General features: G+C 45.5%; 1 protein-coding gene across 1 annotated transcript in view; it reads right to left on the minus strand.

The window, feature by feature from the left end:
• Positions 1–4,349: 4,349 nt before the first annotated feature.
• The window catches only part of C20H4orf51 (chromosome 20 C4orf51 homolog), a 38,215-nt gene continuing 23,356 nt past the window's right edge, over positions 4,350–19,208 (minus strand). Inside the window, exons 3-6 of the mRNA XM_021219947.1 lie at positions 13,885–13,946; positions 8,401–8,473; positions 7,464–7,537; positions 4,350–4,457 (exon numbers count right to left, since the gene is read on the minus strand). Coding sequence (XP_021075606.1) covers positions 4,350–4,457; positions 7,464–7,537; positions 8,401–8,473; positions 13,885–13,946 — 317 coding nt within the window. The remainder of the gene's footprint in view (positions 4,458–7,463; positions 7,538–8,400; positions 8,474–13,884; positions 13,947–19,208) is intronic.

Genomic DNA, 19,208 nt, shown 5'->3' on the forward strand with positions numbered 1-19,208 from the left:
AGGTGAGAAAATACAATTTAATGTACTACTTTTATTTCTTTCTGGTTTTGCTTTGTACAATATGACATTACTACATATAAAATGCTTTCAGATTAAATGTCGGTAGCTGCAATGACAGAACCCACAAAAAATGTGTTTTAAGGAGGAGCCATATTTGGAAAAAAAATTTTCCCCGTTAAGACTTAGAAACACAGTCCCTGATTCTGACCATATGCTTCTTGGTGGGAGTTGTCTGCCTTATATCAGCCATCATGACAATGTCAGTGACTCTGGGGAAAGCCAGCTGTAGAGTATCAGGGTTTTTTCTCCCAACATCTTGGACTAGATTCTGGATTGATTGGCAAAGGTAAAAATGAAAAAAAAAAAATTCAGACCATCTGATATGCTCAAAAGACACTATGGATGTCTGTGAAGTTCATGGTCCTGAGGTCCATCACCCCAAGGTGTGGATGTCTGTGATGCCCGTGGTCCTGAGGTCTGTCACCCCAAGGTGTGGATGTCTGTGATGTCCGTGGTCCTGAGGGCTGTCTCCCCTGCCCAGGTGTGGCAGTGGAACTTCATCTCTGCCCAGGAGCTGTTTATAGAAGACCTCAGGCTACACCAGGTTTCTGTTGAGAAACTATCAATGCAAATGCCTATGTCATATGCCATGAAGTTAAGGCTTGGAATCTCTCACTTGAGCCTTTTACACCATCCCTCGTGCGTGCCAGAAAAAGAAGAGCTGCCAAAAAGCAGACGTTTCCTGTCTCTAAAAATAAAACTCCGGCAGCGCTTCATGCCCCCTGTGCCAAGACCTGGTTCTACCCAGGATAAACAATAGATGACCAAGCCGACAGACGGCAAACACTGGCCCTAAAGCAGGCCTGGGACTGGCAGCAGATGCTTAGGCCAGAGCATTTGTAGCTGTAGACAGGGGGGGTCCATATCTCCACCCGGATGGTGGACAGCTGCTAGCCCCAACCCAGGGCCAGGTGTGGCCAAGAGGGAAGGCCCCCAATTATGCTAGAGGGTTTGTCTCAACGGAGGTCACAAAGTCCTCACCAAACCCTGCCCTCGGAGCTCTGGAACCGAGTGTAGGCCGAGACTGGTGTGGGGCACAGGGAGCTCCAGAGAGAAGACAATTCCCTACGTACCTATCTGCTTCTGCCCTTTCGGCCCAGCTGAGAGCCTTCACCTGTGACAGCAGGCCTGACAAAGCCACCTTAGCAAAACAATACTATACTAGCAACTGGCTTTTCCGTTTGAATTCTCTCTCAGTTCTTCAAATGCTCCTGTAGTGCACATTCAAGGGCCGGTGCCTTGCCATGACGGTCCAAGTCTACCCTCCATCAGTAACTTGGCTTTTTGCTTCTTTGGGGATGTAGGAGAGCTGAGAGGAGCAGACCTAAATATAACAAATATTCAGAGGCATAATCACTCCATAAACATGCTTCAGAGGGACGGAGTGCGGGGCTGATCCGGGTGACAGATGTCACTCACCCAAGTGTCACATCTTAAAGAAAGCTGAACGGGCCCACTCTCCAACAGGACTGGAGTGACGCCTGTTCACACTATAAATATTTATGAAGTCATCATTCTTAGGCTGCAGTTTTTTCCAGGTAGGTTGCCTTTGATGACAAAGTTAAGCAGTGATTTCCCTGAAATTATGGACTACTCAGCAGAGCTTGTTTGGTGGGTATCTCACAGAATGGGGAAGAAGGCAAACAAGCCTCCGGGCCCGGCAGCTTCTGCATGTGGAAACCTCATTATGTCAGTCATTCTCATTCCGAACGTGACAGCCTTCTCAGGACTGAGGGACACCACTTGCTTCTACTCATGCAGAGGTAATGAAGAGAGGCCAGGATGACCCTTGCCATTCGATTTCAGCCCCGCACTACCACCCTGCTAGGAGGGACCTTCTTAGCACTCTTAGCCTGTCTCTTAGTAACACACACACACACACAAAAGCACTTCCCGCCACCACTGCTCATTTAAAAAGAATTCTGAGAATGTGTGGATGTCTAGCTAGGTGTGTCCCTGCGTGTTTATGCACAACCTGTCCCTTGAGCAGGTTGCCCTGACTGCTGAGGAAGGGCACCCAGAACCCCTCCCCTCCCCCCACGAATCCGCAAGCTTTTCCACTTTCTGCTCCCAGGAGCAGCCTTACACCTCACCCCCTCTAACCAAGGCACTTCAGCCATCCTAGAGACTTAGAACTCCCAACTGCACCCCCACACACACACCACAGAGAGGGGGGGAGAGGGAGGGAGGGAGGAGAGAGAGAGAGAGAGAGAGAGAGAGAGAGAGAGAGAGAGAGAGAGAGAGAGATCTTGTCACTTTAAAGCCCGAAGGTTGTTAATCTCCTAAAGGCACCAGTGCACTTGGCAGTCTGCTAAGCCTGCCTCTTCCTGGAGAAAAGGGTGGCATTTTGCCTAGGATGTGTTGTCCAAACCTCAGGGTAGCCCTGGCCCTATCACGTGGCTCTGCCCCTCGGGGAAACGTTGCTGATCCTTTGGCTCCAGCCTGGGAAGCCTTTTACAAAGTGAGTCACAGGCTGCATTGACCACCCTATCAGGGGAGGCCGGAGCTGCCATGTATGGTCTGTGCTCGGTGCCACCCATCTCTCATGTCACTCCTACTTTTTTGCCAGGACAGCCTGAGTCATGAAACTCAGCGCATTCCTTAGGCCTTGGATCGGCTTGCCTTGTTACTACTTCTTTGTTTTAAGGAGCACCTGGTTTCATTTTAAAATCTCAAAGAAAATCCCCCCCCGGCCCACCCCCACCCCCCCACCCCACGCCCCACGCCAGGGTGGAGGTGGAAAGAGAACAGAAAGAAAGCAAAGTAAAAAAGGGAGGGAAACCTAGGCTGGCGGTAGAGACAGAGAAAAAGGAGGACCCTGGACAAAACAGGACAAAAAGTTCATTCCTTCTGACCAGAGTCCCTTCTGCTGCCTGGAAGTGCCTGTGGCTGGTCCCAGGCTGCTTCCCGCACCCCTCCTTTTTTCCAGTCTCCTCAATAAACGGACTCATCTTTGATAAACCTGAAGGAACTTTCCAAATACAGCACATTATGAGTCCTTAAACCGGCCTGTCTCCTTTATCTTGTACTATAAACCCTAATTCACTGCCTGAGTCAGTATTTTTCCATAAGCTAACTTTTTTTTTTTCTGTTCTGTTTTTTCCTATGGGGGTAGGGGAGTCAGGGAGGAAGACAGTCTGCATTGAAGGCAGACTCAGCCCTCCCCATGTGCTGGCCACGCTGAGTTGCTGTGGCCAGGTTATTTCTGTAAATTTGTCTGTAAAGCTGTTGACATTGATTTTTAGAATGGAAACAGAATTCTAACAAACTCTGGCTTGCATGTAGCAAAAACTGAACACAGGGGCACTAAGAAAGCCTTGCCATGGATAAATGCATTCTTAGGAGTGGCGACGCACAGTCACTGGGGCATGGTCCTTGGATGCCAGCCTGGACGTCTGCCCAGAGGTCCCCTCGTTCTGCTTGCGCAGGGCAGACTGTTGGAGGCTCCGGAGTGGCCCAGGGCTGCATTTTCAATGCACGGTTCTGGCGAGTTTAATGGAAACCACATGAAGGGTTCCCGGGAAGCAGACCAGATGGCTCCCAGCGAATGTATTTAGTCCAACCTGGGGCTAAGGGAAAAAACATAATATGGGCTGGGTCCTGGGGGTGCGACTAGGGGGTTAGGGTGCAACGTTTGTGTTTCCTGTTCAACAGAAGCCGTGGGTGGGTTGGGGTGCGGGTGGCAGAGGAATGGCTGCCAGTGGGAGGGAACTATTCCGTGGCCTTGCTCCTTCTTTGCCAGGTCCCTTGGCGGCTCTCCGGCAGGGCAACCACAGGGCTGCGAGGGGACCCCGCCAGGGTAGAGGGAGGCGCAGGCCCATGGGCACCGAGGAAGGCGGAGCCAGCAGCAAAGCCAGTTTTCCCTGAGTGGAGGGAAACTCTACAGGCGGACTGAGGAGGGCCTTCTCTTCTGGGTCATAGCACAGAGGAAACAGAAAAGTCTTTCTCTGAGGTAGAGGACAGGCTACATAACTCTGGAGCCCACAATGGTAGAGGTCATACTATCATTTGTGAGGTTCTAACAGCAGAATGTGAGCCTGGGCAGTTTGTAAAGGAACATTAATCATATTTATGACAAACCCCTTCCCCATCAATGCGCGCGCGCACACACACACACACACACACACACACACACACACACACTCAGGAATAAGGGAGGAAGCCCAGGGAAGTTTCTAGCAAGATCTTCCCTATGTGCACATTCCACCAAAGCCTCCTTGGAACTCCTGTCTCGATGGCTTAACACAGACACTAGGTAGGGCTCTAGGTCTGTGGCTTCTTTTTTGAAATCACTTGAATTTGCGCCCTGAGCTTCCACTGGTATTGGAGGAGAATCGATCCGTCTCTGAGTCCTCTGAGGAGCCCAACTTGTTTTCATAATCCCATTGTCGCTGAAGCTGGAGGGAGAAATGGTTCAATTGTCAACACTCGCTCATCCACAAAGATCACTGTTCCCACAAAAATAGGAATTAAATTGCCTCTTTCAAACTAGACATCACTCATGAGCAGGGCCAGGCATCGCTTTTGCATTTTCTTCCATCTTAAAAAAAAAAGTTAAACCCTTTCTGTTTCATATATTGTACCTCAGTCAGGAAGTGCTAGCACCAGGATACTGCAAGCCCCGCCTAGCCATGTGACCCTTGACCTGTGTTGCCAGGACCATGACCTTCTATCCCACAATCCACTTGGCTCAGTTCCCACCCCCACTGGTGTGACGTCATTTTCTGTATAAGAGAGGAAGCCACCTCCTCCTCTCCCTCTCTCTCTCTCTCCTCTTCCCTACCCTTCTACCTGCTTCGCTGCCCCCCCATCCCCGCATAATAAACCTCTCCCACGTGGATCACCTTGGCCTGGTCTGCTGCTTGGTTTATCTGCCCAAAATATAAAAGGAAGGACAGATCAATAAGCAAGATGGATTTAGAAAGGCAAGAACTCTAAGAAACCTAAAGACTCAAGGTCTTGTCTCGGCCCTTTCATCATCCTCCACTGATAGGAACCCTTGCTACGCTTTCCCACTTCCAACCAACCAGCAGGCAATCCTGGGTGTGAGTTCTCTGCTTTTCAGTCAGGTCCCAAGAACATGAAGAATTCAAGGAGAGTTTCCAATGGAGCTGGTCACCAAGTAAATGTTTTTAAACCTAAGAATTTTGGCAGACTGGCAGGAAATGGACAATTCTGAGTGGCTTTTGCACCTTCCCCTAAAATATCAGTACCTGTTTTAAAATGTTTTAAATGTGAGGAATGGAGGGACGGCTGCTCTTCCAGAGGACCCAGATTCAATTCCTAGCACCCACGTGGTAACTCATATCCATCTGTAACTAGATTTGCAGGGGACTGGAGCCTTCTGGCCTGGGAGGGTACCAGGTACAGACATAGATATACAGATAAAAAATGAAAATATTAAATGTTGCTTTACTCATTAAAGCCGTTTTGGTTTTGGTCAGGATTCTGGCTCAACATTAGTCAGATAACTGCCCCATATTTATCGAATGTGACAGGGAAGGAGGAGGGTCGTGGGGAGGATGGTTTCGTACTGTTAGTACATCACAATAGAATGTATGAAAATGGATTTAGGGGAGGGGTCAGGAGAGGAAGACAAGCGTCCCTCAGCACAGCTCTGACACTGATTGGCAATGAAATCGCCCGGCACCTGTGCCACTCCACGCAGCAAGAACGAATTATTTAATTGTAGTTAATCATTCCCTCAGACAAGTCCCAGGAGGAAGCTGCGACCAGCACACTTTCAGGAAATCATCTTCCTTTCCCAGAAGTGAGCCCCTCCCCCACCCGAGAAGCAGGTCCGTGGCTGACTGCACAGGAACTTTCACTGGACCCACAGCTTCTAGGTCCTAGCATCCTCCCTTGCGGTGCTGCCTTCTAGTGTGCCGGCATTCCCCAGATGCTAAAGCGGATGCTTCATTCTGGAACGCTACCATTCAAGTAGGCTTAGCTGTCTGCGACCCAAGGAAAGCCATCCCACCCTTCCCTGTTAGATAAATTTACCAGGTTCATTTGGTGACCCAGACCAGCCTTTTCCAAGTGACATGTGTGTATAATTGGTATTCTTGTGACAATCTTAGGTGCTACTTGAATAACATTAAAAAATTTTTATTGACCAAGTTATTGTTTTCTCCCTAACACATAGCATACCGAACTCATGACATCACACATTCAATTACTTAGCATAAAGCTAAGCTGTTTATAGATTCAACTTAAAGAGAGGCTCTAATAAAATTGTATGATAACAAAAAAATACTGCTTTATTTTATAATAAATGAAGTTAGTAGGGCACATAGAAGAAACAGAGAATTGTGTGAGAGCCCTCTGTGTGTGTGTGTTTATCTGTGTTCATGTGTATATGCATGCCTCTGTGTGTGTTATGCGTGCATGTATGTGTTCATGTGTGTGCCTGTATGTGTTCCTCTCCATGTGTTCTTGTATGTGTATGTTCATGTGTATGGGCATGCTCATATATGCAAGTGCACACATACATGTTTGTGCATTTTGGGTATTCATGTGTGTGTATGTCTGTTTGTGTGGGTTAACATGTGTTCCCGTGTATGCCTGTGTGTTCATATGTGTGTGTACATGCCTGTGTGTGTGCCTGCCTCTGAGTGTTTGCATGCCTATACGTATTCTTGTACCTGTGTGTGTGTGCTTGTGCATACCTGTGCATGCATATGCATATGCATGTGTGTGTGTGTGTGTGTGTGTGTGTGTGTGTGCACAGGTATGCATGTGCTTGTAGAGTTCAGAAAAAAACCTCAACTCTTGATCCTCAGATGCCATCTACCTCATTTCTGAAGATGAGGTCTCTCCCTGGCCAGTGAGCCTCAGGGTTCCCTTCACCTGCCTCAGCTTCCTTAGCACAAGGAATCCGGAGCTGGTGCCGCCACCACCAGCTTTTATCTGGGGATTGACCTCAGGCTGCCTGTGCTTCCAAGGCAAGGACCCTCTTCAAGAACTCTAAGGCATAAAAGAGCCCTTGTTTTAACATCCTGTTTAAAAGTATTGGGATTTGAGAAAGTCTGACCATCAGGCCAGTAAGAGTCCTGCTCAGGGGAGGCAATAGCAGGGAGCGTGGGGACAACAGACACTGGGATACTCAGCACACAGGGTGGGTCTTAGCAAGGCAGGATAATCTGGGAACCTAATGCATCCATCTATCACAATAGGCAGATCCCAAGAGCTCCCATCCCCAAAGACTGTCTGAAGCCTGCCTCCTAAACAACAGACAGGACATGTCTGGACCTGAAGTGTTTGGGGCCCCTCATATCAGAACCACCCACCCTTCAGCAGATTACAAAGGAAGGGCTACTCCTGTGAGGACACTAAGCACCCTACACCTCAGCACATGCACCCTGCAGATACACCCAGTACTGAATGGCAAACAAGTTTCTCACCCGTTTTAGCAGGGCCTTCCCTCTGTTCCTGTAACTCACGAGGAGATCAAAGCCTGGCTTTTTGGGCTGTATACCTAGAGTGAAGAAGATGACACGTTCAGTACCTAAGAGCTTTAGGTGAGCGATGTCTGCTACCAATAAGAAGGAAAGCGACTGGCGTTTTGTTTTCTCTACTGATGGCTGAACCCCAAGTCATGCACAGGAGCTACATCCCCAGCACCCTATATGTCTTTCTTTCTAGTTTTGATGGTGTTTTGTTTTGTTTTGTTTTGTTTTTTGTTTGTTTGTTTTAAAACAGGGTTTCACATAGCCTTAGTTGGCCCTCAACTTCTGTCCTGATTCTCCTTGCCTCAGCCCAAGTTCCAGGGTTATAGGTATTAGCTACATACTATGCACCATCCTCCTCTCTTCTGTCCTCCCCTTCCTTCCCCTCCCATCTTCTCTCCTCCCCTTCCCCTTCCCTCTCTCTCTCTCTTTCTCTCTCTCTGAGATAGTTTCTTACTGTGTAGACCTGGCTGTCCTGGAACTGATTACATAGACCAGGATGGCCTTAAACTCACAAAGATTGGCTAGCTTCTTCCTCCTGAGTGCTATGATTGAAGGTGGGCCAAGGCTTCCCTTGAAACTGGCTGACACTCTGAAGCGCTTTTTAAATCAGTAGTTCCAAACTCTCCCTCAGTCTCCCTCAGCCGCAGCAGTAGCAGCCTGCACAAGGCTTATTCTCAGAGCAGCTGAAAGGCAAATGTGTCAGCTGCATGTTCCACCCCTGTCATATCTGATCCTACTCTCTCTGCTGCTGAGACTCATAAAATGAAGTAGCAATGTGTGTGTCGGCAGGAGGCTTTATTAAACGGCCTCTGACCCTGGAAGGCACGGAAAGAGCAGGGGGAGGTAACAGTCAAAATAAAACTGCAAGTGGACAGGAAAAGCAACTTACAGGGGGACCTACGGAGACCTCTGTAAGCTAGAAATGCTGGACAAGGGACTTGAGAACCCCAAATCTGATGTGCCTGGAGAAGAGAGAATTAGGAATTAATACCAAACACGCCAGGTATGGGTACATAGCTGAGATCCCAGCCCTGGGAAAATTGAGACGGGAAGATCCTGAGTTTGAGAACAGCCCGGGCTACACAGCAATGTTATGTCTCAGAACAAACAACAGAACCCAAACCTGGCTAAGAAGATCAGTCTGTGTGTGAAACGCTCTGAGCTCAGCTCCACAGTACCCACATTAAAATGTAAAAAAACAAAACGCCACCACCACTGCTTCCAACAATACCACCATCAACAACAAACCCATGGAGGGTTGTCTATAACTGTGCTGCTGAGGATGGGTCAGAGGGTGGGGGAGGGGAATAGACACAGGCCATACACACATGTACACCTGTACACTCATAGACCATACACACATGTACACTTGTACACTCATGTACCATACACACATGTACACCTGTACACTCATGTACCATACACACATGTATACCTTTACACTCATATACCATACACACATTCAACAACAAAACTGTCTCACAAGAGTAAACAAGCAATAAAATTCCTTTATCAGTTGTTTCCCCATCCTTATTCAAATGACGTTTTGACACTGCGATCAGAATCCACTCTACCAGGCAATTACAGTAAAATGAAAAGACAAAACTGGGGAAGTACTTATAGCTGAAGCTAAGCAAAGAAGTCCAATAATAATGTAAATAGCTTATAGAAATCCCGAAAAGAACCAATCCTAACAGGAACATGGGCAACGGCAATACCCAGTCATGCTTCATTACTCATGGATTCCGTATGTAGGACTTCACCTACTTGATAAATCTGTGCGTAACCTGGAGGTTAATGCAGCATTCTTGAGGTCACTGAGCAGCACACACGGAGTGGGCAACGTGGAATCACCTGCCACGTGCACTCGCGCCAAGGCGGAGCACAGCCAGCGTAGCCTTGCATGTTCTCTTGTGGGTAGGTAATTAGCTGTCCTTTTGCAGTCTCCTTAGAACTCCATTTTCTCTTTTTTATGTTTTCTTGTTAGAGATTTTAGTGTCCATAAGCACATGAAAGCAGTGGTGTGCCACACAGGGAAGCTGTGCTAACGAAGCTCTACGTTAGTGCCGCTGGCTCAAGTTCAATGCTGTTACATTTACATATATTAAAGTCCGTGAACAGAAGCATACATGTAAAAATTACTGCGTTGATTTTTTTCTTTGCAAGTGTTTATAATACAGTTTATTTTTAAAAAGTAAAAATAAAACTAAAAAGTTTCAGGTTGATAAGTTGACAAAAGTGTTGTGACTAGAGGCGTAGAGAACCCAGACTTCACCTGTCCCACAGGAGCAATGGTTTGTTCTCTGTTAGTGTCCAACTCTGCTCAAAAAGTGTGGCTTGTATAGAAGAGAATCAACTACTGTTAATAAACAACCACAAAACCAATAAACATGAGGGAAAAATATCAAAGAAAGGTAAAGAAAGTGTGAGTATCTCCATCTATCAAATGGGAAAACATTAAGGTTATAATTATCTTCAATAACACTTTGTGGGGGAAGCCCCCACACTCACTATGTTCCCCAGGTTACCCTTGAACTTGTGATCCTCCTGACTTGGGCTCCCTTGAGTGCTGGAATCACAGCATGTCCCACTAGGCCTGGTTTAAAGCAGGTCTGAGAATATAGGAAAAGAAGCAATGAGGCTAGTCCAGGAGAAGGAATTTAGCTGTGAAAAAATTAAGCTGAGCTTAATTTCCAACCCAAGAATTTCACTTCTGGGAATGCATGAAGGCGAATTGACCATTGCATAAATGCATTCTCAACTTTTAATTATCATAAAAGTTTATAATAATTATAAATATAAAACTTAAATATCTACCAAATAAAAACAATAAGAAAAAAGAAAATGAAAAAATGCTAAATGCTTGCAGATACAGGATATTTTTAAATTTTGATGTAACCAGTCAGAAGGATGTGTCCATTAGCTAAAACAACAAATGATTATGTTTGTTAACAACGAAAGATGCCCATAAAATATTGTTATAAAAAGACATATTAAAGAGGGTAAGATCTAGTTTAATCTGGTCAATATGCTGGGCACACACATATGTAGCGACATATGGTATGTACATACAAGAATATTGATTTTCATAAGAAGTGTAACTAAAATGTAATTTTGGTTACCTCAGAGAAAGAGAAAGAATTTCCCATTGTCTTAGGGTTTCCATTGCTGTGAAGAGACACCATGACCAAAGCAACTCTTATAAAGGCAATCATTTAATTGGGGCTGGCTTACAGGTTCACAAATTCAGTTCATTATTATCAAGGTGGGAGCATGGCAGCACCCAGGCAGGCATGGTGCTAGAGAAAGAGCTGAGAGTTCTGCATCTTGATCTGAAGGCAACCAGAAAACACTGGCAGCTAGGAGGAGGGTCTCAAAGCCCACCCCCACAGTGACACACCTCCTCCAACAAGGCCATGCCTCCTAATAGTGCCACTCCCTGAGCCAAGCATATTCAAACCACCACATTCCATTTCCAGGCGTCCATAGGCTTATCCAAGCACATGAGTCTATAGGGGCCAAACCTAGCCATAGCACAACGCAAAATACATTTAGTTCAACTTCAAAAGTCCCCATAGTCTATAACAGTCTCAACAATATCAGAGTTCCAAAGTTTAAAATCTCTGCTGAGATTGATCCAGCAGATGAATCTTAACTGTCAAAAGGCAGATCATACACCTCCAGTATCACAGGATACACATTAACGTTCCAAAATGGCATAGTGAGAAAATACTGGACCAAAGCAAGACAAAACACCAACTGGTCAACCTCCAAACTCCATGTTTGATGGCAAAGCACTCTTCAGATCTCCAACTCCTTTTATCCTTGTTGACTGCAGCACAAATCTCTTGGGCTGTTTCCACTCCCTGTTAGCCGCTTTCCTCAGCAGATATCCCACAGCTCTGGCATCTCGAACATCTTGGGGTCTCCAAGGCAACTTCAACATTACAGCTTCTTGTTCCAGTGTCTGGGATCCACACATGATCTTCTGGGCTCCTCCAAAGGTCTTGGGTCACCTCTCCAGCTCTAGTTGACACCAGGGTCTAGGTGACTCAACTCCACTGCTGCTGCTATTCTTTGTGATCATCCCATGGTACTGACATTTCCAATTCACTGAAATCTTCCACTGCAACTAGGCTTTATCAGTAACCTCTCATAGGCTCTCTTCATGGTGCCAAGCCTCAACTTCTTTGCATGACCCATTCAGTCCTGGACCATCACTGCAACTGTGGCTTCACCTTCACCAATGGCCTTCCCTGGCCTCTCATGGTACCAAGTCTCAGCTGCTCTTCATGACCCCTTCATGCCTTCAAAACCAGTACCACCCTCGTGATTCTTATATATTACCAAGTTCAGCTGCAGTAAGAGTTATAACCTTGGAGTATGGAACCCAGCTTCTTTGTGCTCTTAAAAAACACTTCCCAGGAGATTTCACCTCAGTGATGCTGGTCTCTTCTAAATCACCACTAATTTCTTAGCTTCAGCTGACCAGTGTCAATTGTCCCAGTAGTCCCTTCTATTTTTGACTCTAAAGCCAGAGCCACATGGCTGAAGCTGCTGAGGTCTACTGCTTGCTGGAGCTGGGACATGGCGCTCTTGTTCTATTACATTATCGCCAACTTTCTGTTTTCCAAATCCCTCACTGCCTAAATCCTGGAAATTTCTCTGTAGATTGATCTTGAACTCACAGATCTGCATGGCTCAGTCTCCTAAACACTGATATTAGGGTGTATACCACCAGGCCTAAACTTAATGCTTTTCTTTATCTGGAACTTGCTCTGTACAAGGCTATCCTTGAACTCAGAGATCTGCTTACCTCTGTCTCCTGGGACTAAAGGTGAGTAGCAGCATTCCTGAACCTATGCTTTTCATTATAGATCTTAATAAAGTTGAAAAAATGAGAACAGCCATCACAATCCATCCCTTGTCAATTTGACACATAAAATATCTCCTTATACCCAAATGAAAACAACAACCAGGTCATAATAATGCCTAACATTATAAAACTCTCCCTCACACATCTGCACATGCTTAAATTTAGCTTGGGACCTTACCCTGAGGTCACCACTTCCTTAATTTCACTCAATATCCTTGAACAAAGAATTTAGTTTCATTCGACTTCCTGTGCCCCTTTATTCTTTGAACTCTACATTTTGTATTTTTCCTTCCTAAGTTTGCTATGCTTGATAAAAATGCTTTTCATAAGAGTAATCCAAAGGCCAAAGTCTATGCCAGATTTTTTTTTGAGACTTTCTTTATCAATGCAATTAATATCTTTATCTTATCCTTGGGCAGACTTTTTGGACAAGGACAAAAACCAGCCGCATTCTTCACCCAAACATTTTAAGAATGATCTCGAGTTCAAATCACCCTCTGCACCAATGTCTTCCATATTCCTACTAGGGTGGCCCATTAAATCTCACTTAAATCACTTAATGGCTTTCCAAATCCAAAGTCCCCAAATCCACAATCCTCAGAAAATAAAAAATTAAGAAAATTAAAACACACACACACACACATGCATGCGCGTGCACACACACACACACACACACACACACACACACATGATCTGGCCTATCACAGCAATATCCCAGTCCCTGGTACCAACCTCTGCCTTAGTTAGGGTTTCCATTGCTATGAAGAGACACCATGACCAAGGCAAGTCTTATAAAGGCAAACATTTAATTGGGGCTGGCTTACAGGTTCAGAGGTTCAGATCATTATGATCATAGCAGGAAGCATGGCAACATATAGGCAGACATGGTGCTAGAGAATGAGCTGAGAGTTTTGCATCTAGACTGGCTACCAGGAAGTTAGGAGAGGGTCTCAAAATCCTCCCCCATAGTGACACGCTTCTTCCAAAAAAGCCACACCTACTCCAACAAGGCCACACCTAATAGGGCTACTCCCTATGGGCCATTCAACACACATGAGTCTATGGGGGACCAAACCTATTCAAACCACCACATTCCATGCCTTGTCCCCCTGTAGGCTTGCTCAGTCCAACTTCAAAAATTCCCATAGTCTCAAACAGTCTCAAGCTTACACAAAAGCCCAAAGTACACATAGTCTCTTCATTGCTTGGGAATTTATAATCAGAGACAAGTAGATGTGTGATTATTGCCACCCATGGAAAGGAGACAAAGTGAAGTTAGTGATAAGGTCTCAACCTGACCAATTGCTTAGAGTTGGTAACCTTGGCTACATGTGTATCCCCTAATAGAAACACACACACATAATACCCAGAAATAACTATTTGATGAATATTCATCTTCAGAACTCATCCTCTTTGTTTGCCTTTTCATGAGTAATGTGCAATATTCAATCTTTTGCTTGCACTATCCAAAGCTTCTTAGGAAGAGTCAGAACATACCACTTTGTGCTTGACGTTCAGTGGGCTGTCCCTGGAGGGGCTTGTTATACCAGGGAGTCTTCCTGTGTGCAGAAGAAGAGGGGAACAGTATGAAATGCCTTAGTTATACAACCACTCCAACTCTACACAAGTTTCCCATCAGTCCTTGACCAAGTTTCCCATCAGTCCTTGACCAAGTTTCCCATCAGTCCTTGACCAAGTTTCCCATCAGTCCTTGACCAACAGATTAGTAAGGGGCAAACTTGTGGCTGGCACTTAAATTCACAGCAAAGCTTCAGCTGAGGGACAGGCATTTTCATGTCTGGGACATTCTTTTGGGACACCGTGTCATCATTCCCTCCTCATAGAACCAGAAGGAACATGAGACTAAGCTGATATATGAAGGCTGCACTGCCCCTGAACCTTCCGAGATGTTCAGGTGTGGCTTATAGCTTCCACACTCTGCACCGACCCACTTCACCATACCTTTGAGTGGTTTTCAGCACTCAAAGTGATGGAGTTATACAACTGTCAGCCATGGCTGTAATCCACAAAAAGCCTTGTTTTCTTCAGACTTTGTGAAGGAGAACTGTGAATGCTTATCTTCTGGAATATGCTTGGGTATTCATTTTTCCTGCAAGCTCACAGTTGACAAAAGACTGCATCTTGACCTTTGCTTTTTAATTAAAGATGTTTACTGTTACCCTAATTTACTAGCCTCTGTCCATCTCTGTGCTTCTTAGGTGTGGAACCAGAACCAAGAGGGGATGTGTTGCTGATGAGACTACCTCAGTAGCCTCTAGCAAACCGGGTCCTTAACTACTGTGCTGCCTTAACACCACACACCCTTGGTCTCAACTGCAGATTGTCAAGAAGGCAGGTATAGACTTATAAGCATAGCTGTGTTGAAGACACTCCAGTTTGGGAAGATTTTTCCGAATCCTAGTACAAGTGCAGTGATGTTTGTCATTCAGTTTTCACCAGGTAGGCTAGCCATCCATCTCCTACCTAATTTCCCTGAAACTTAAATGAAGGCTCATGAGGAAAAAAGGTCCCGATGGGAGATGAAGATAAAGTGCTGTCTGTCCTGCCTGTCCTTTTGGGAGTACTGTGTACAGTGTATGTACCCAGAGGGTTGAAATTTAAATGGATTAATACTTAATCTGTTCTCCTTGAACACCTTGTAAGGATTCAAAATGACTGCCATTAAGGAGTTAAAAGTCCTTCTGAAGACTTTTCTGAAGGACTTTCATCAGGTTTTCCAAAGTGTCTCAAAACCACCAGGCATCACTGTCTTAGGTATTCGTTAGTCATTGGGGCAGATGGCAGATTTCTAAGACTTGGGCATTCAGTAGTGTGTATATGAGGTACACACTATTCTATGATTGGTAAAGGTTTAGGTTATAATAGTACATGGTTATACATGAAAGCATTCTGACCTCCAGAAGACACATACATGCATGTGTGTAAAAATATACTTTAATTCACTCCTAATAGCACAACAAAGAGCCCTGGCAAGTATTAGCATACATTCAGGCAGGTGAGAACAACAGACCAAGGCACTTTCTGATGAGCCAGAGAGCCTGAGAACCACACAGCAGGAGAGAATACATTCCAGAAAACTGACCTCTGACCTTGACGTGTGCGCCAGGGTACATGCTCCTCCCAATAAATAAAATGTAATAGAAAATATATTTTAGAAATTCTGATAAAGCAAAATGTAAACAGTTATAAAGTTCATCAGAGAGTTCTGGAATTGATTGTCATATTCTTTCAACTTTTTTTTTATTACATTGTAAATAAAACATTTCTTTATGTGCCTTAATAAAAGAGCTGTTGCCATATTTTAAAGGTGGCTAACATCAGCTACAAAAAATTTAGGAAAGCCACGCGTGAGCAGTCTCAAAATGTTCTCGAGCTATAATTAAAGACAGACTCAAGAACGATGCTTTATCTTTCTTGTCTTCAGCTATGTAGCTCCAGCCTCTATCTGGGGCAGACCTCTAGCCTCCTCACACAGCCTACCCAAGTCAGTGCTGCGTCCACAAGAGAGTGCCAGCTTTACACTCTCGGCAAAATCCATTGCAGCCACCCCTAGGCTGTGTTAGGCTTCAACTGGAAAGTGTACGCAGTCACAGATGGCATCTTGTGACCTTCTTAATAACAGGCTTGGCTGCCAAGGCTCCCTTGTGTCCAGGCTCTGTGGGGATTTGGAAACCGTTGTCATACACTCGAATATTTTCCGGCAAACACATCTATTTATTCATCCATTTCCTAATTTAAACCAGGGAAATCAAAACAGAAAACCAGACTCCCCAACACCTGGAAGGGATACTGCTGTTTCTGAGTCAGAGGACCCATCCTGGGATTCTCCAGGGCCTTCTGGCAAGGGTCTGCCATAGCTGTCAGCAGCAGGATGGTGGGGACCTCAGCTCTGGGCCAAGAGCCTATCACTCTGCCCAGATTTATTGGTGGCCGGTGCTATACTTTTTTTTTTTCTCTTCCTCTGTAGTTTAAAAGAAATGTAGATTTTTCTCACAACAAAGCATGCAAATTAGCCAGAAAACAATTAATTCCTAGTGTTGGAACCTTCCTATGATCTGCTAGATCACACCCCAAGTCAACGAGGAGACCCTGCGGCCAGTTCCATTCATTTGTTCTCTGCCTTGCACATCCTAGGCAGCCATGGCTGTCAAGTTCACAGTGGGATGAGACCTGAGAGGGACGGGCCATGTTAGGAGGAGAGAGGACTGCGGGCACCCAGTCTATTTCCAGACCCCACACTACACCTTGTCTTTGTTAGTGCTAACAAGCAAACAAGGAAGGTCCCATGAGAAGCAGTGCAGGCTCCCCTGCAAAGCTTAGTGGGAAACTCTCCCCGGCTCCACCCCAACAGACCTTTAAGGGCTTGTATCAGATAGGAAGTGCTGAACTCTGATGTACCAAGGCATATCTACAGTAAAGGCAACAGCACTCGGAAGCCACAAGATGCCCCACCTTGGTGAGAAACGAAAGGTCTTTCCTACACCTGGGGTGGGGGTGGGGGGCGCGCAGCAGCCCTCACAGACTCAGCAGTACACCTGCCCCCTTTCCTTCTCGGGCCAGATCACAGTCACCATCATTTTCCTACTATAAATGTGAATGCTCCATGGTTATCTTCTGTCTGATGAATCAGTTACTTTTCTGTTGCTGTAATAAAAATCCTGTATCCAAAGCAACTTAAGGAAGAAAGCTCATTTTGGTTTGTGGTTCCACAGTCCATTTGGGCAACGGGGGAGGTGTATCCTGTGAGGGAAGGAGTGGCTGGTTACGTTGTTATACATACACAGGAAACAGACCGGAAGTAGGAGGAGCAGGGACGCGTTACATCCTCAGGTGACATGCGGCTTCCAGGAAGGCTGCACCTCCTACAGACTCAGTAACCTCCAGTGCTACCAGCTGCGGACCAAGTGCTCAGATATGTGAGCCTATGGGAAACATTTCTCATTCACACCATCACATTGGGCTGTCTGCTCCCTATGTGCTTATTGGCATCTCGTAACACAAAAGTCCCCATAGTCTTCAACAGTCTCAACACCGTTAGAAGTTCAAACCCAAAGCAATCTATTAACAGTGGCCCCTGTGAAATAAAAAGCAATTTGCATACTTCCAACATACAATGGGACAGAATGTACATTCTCATTCCAACAGGGAAGGGTGGGGGCTTGGTGAGGAAAGACCGAACCAAAGACAAATAATATAATAATAATAATAATAATAATAATAATAATAATAATAATAATAATAATTCCATGTTCATTATATAGGGCTTCAGTTTCAAAAGGCTTAGGGTTTCTCTTTCCCTCTAGCTTGCTAGCTTCCTACTTGTGATCTCTCTCTCTCTCTCTCTCTCTCTCTCTCTCTCTCTCTCTCTCTCTCTCTCGTTCTGCTCCTTCTGTGCAGTACTTTGTGACAGATATCTCATGAACCTGGCATCTCCAGCATCTTGGCGTGTCTGCCAACTCCCAGGCTTTGCTTTTACACCTGCACATTGTGGTCCCTCAGGGCCTCCCCTCAGAGCCACTCTGACCCTTGCATGTGTCGGCTCACCTTAGGATCTCTCTAAAACTGTGCAGAAAGAATCTATAACCTCTCCAGTCTTTCACCTTGTCTCCCAAACCAATGCCATGTGGATGTCTCGTCCCTTGGGCTGCCAGCTTGGAATGCGCTCTTCCCGTATGAACAGCATTAGCATCGGCTTTTGTGTGTGTTTGCTTTCTAGGACCTGTCCCCCCAAAACATACAGTTTGGCTTTTCCTTTCACAAGTGGAGCTTTAGCTGCACAGCATCTTGTCCTGAGGACACCTTTCCTGTTGTTCTAATGCAAAGCTGGAGGCTTTTCTGTAATGTGCTGCCTTCCTTAACAATCATAGCCTCTTCTTTTGCACTTGACTTTTCAATGACATCAGGCTTCTGGAGTGTTCATTCATCTTCAAATTGTACATTTTCTTTTCTTTCTGCCCATTTTTTGCTCCTTTTCATCATAGATCTGTATGAGAGGAATCAGCACCAGCAGGTCCATACTCTGTTATGCTGTCTTGTTCTTCCACCAAAGAAATGAGTCTGCTAGCTTTAATTTTAGCTTCAGGCAAGTGCTTAGAACACGGGCAGAATACAGTTTGCTTATTTGCCAAATAATGGCCGCTATAGCACCATTAATAGAATTTTTGTTCCCCTCTGAAGCTTCCTGTGCTGGGCCTTCCCATCCACACTGCTCTCGCTGCTACTTTTCAGCATCTCACTAGAATGCCCCCCCCCCCAGACACTGCTTACGGCATTCAATAGATTTTCCAGTCCTCAGTTCCGAAATATTCCCCATTCCTCAAACATCAAAATAGTGTCAAGTTCTTCAGAACAACAACCCCAGTTTTAGTACCAACTTTTATTCAAACTATATGTCCATACATTGCACATTTGGGCTTTACCCAGCTTCAGTCCATCAAGGACCTAGGACAAGAACTTCATAAGCAGTACTGTGGCCGGCTCAGCCATTGTATTTACAGTGTTACCACTCTAGTGACTGTTACATGGGGTGGTAAGAAAGTATCATTGTGTTGCCTTGTCCAGCATTGATATGAGAGGTGGTGCCTAGTTTTATTGCAATTTTGCTTGACATCCATAAGAGGCTGGAAATCTGAAGAGAAATGGAAGAGGAGTGGATTGGGGGAGGGGGGACTTGGAGAGGAGGAAGGAGGGGAAACTGCCTTCTGGATGCAACATATGAAAGAATAATAAATTAAAAAGACAAACAGAACAGAGAGAGAGAGAGAGAGAGAGAGAGAGAGAGAGAGAGAATCATTGTGGGA

This window comes from Mus pahari, chromosome 20, assembly GCF_900095145.1.
Source record: "Mus pahari chromosome 20, PAHARI_EIJ_v1.1, whole genome shotgun sequence".
Classification (NCBI taxonomy): domain Eukaryota; kingdom Metazoa; phylum Chordata; class Mammalia; order Rodentia; family Muridae; genus Mus; species Mus pahari.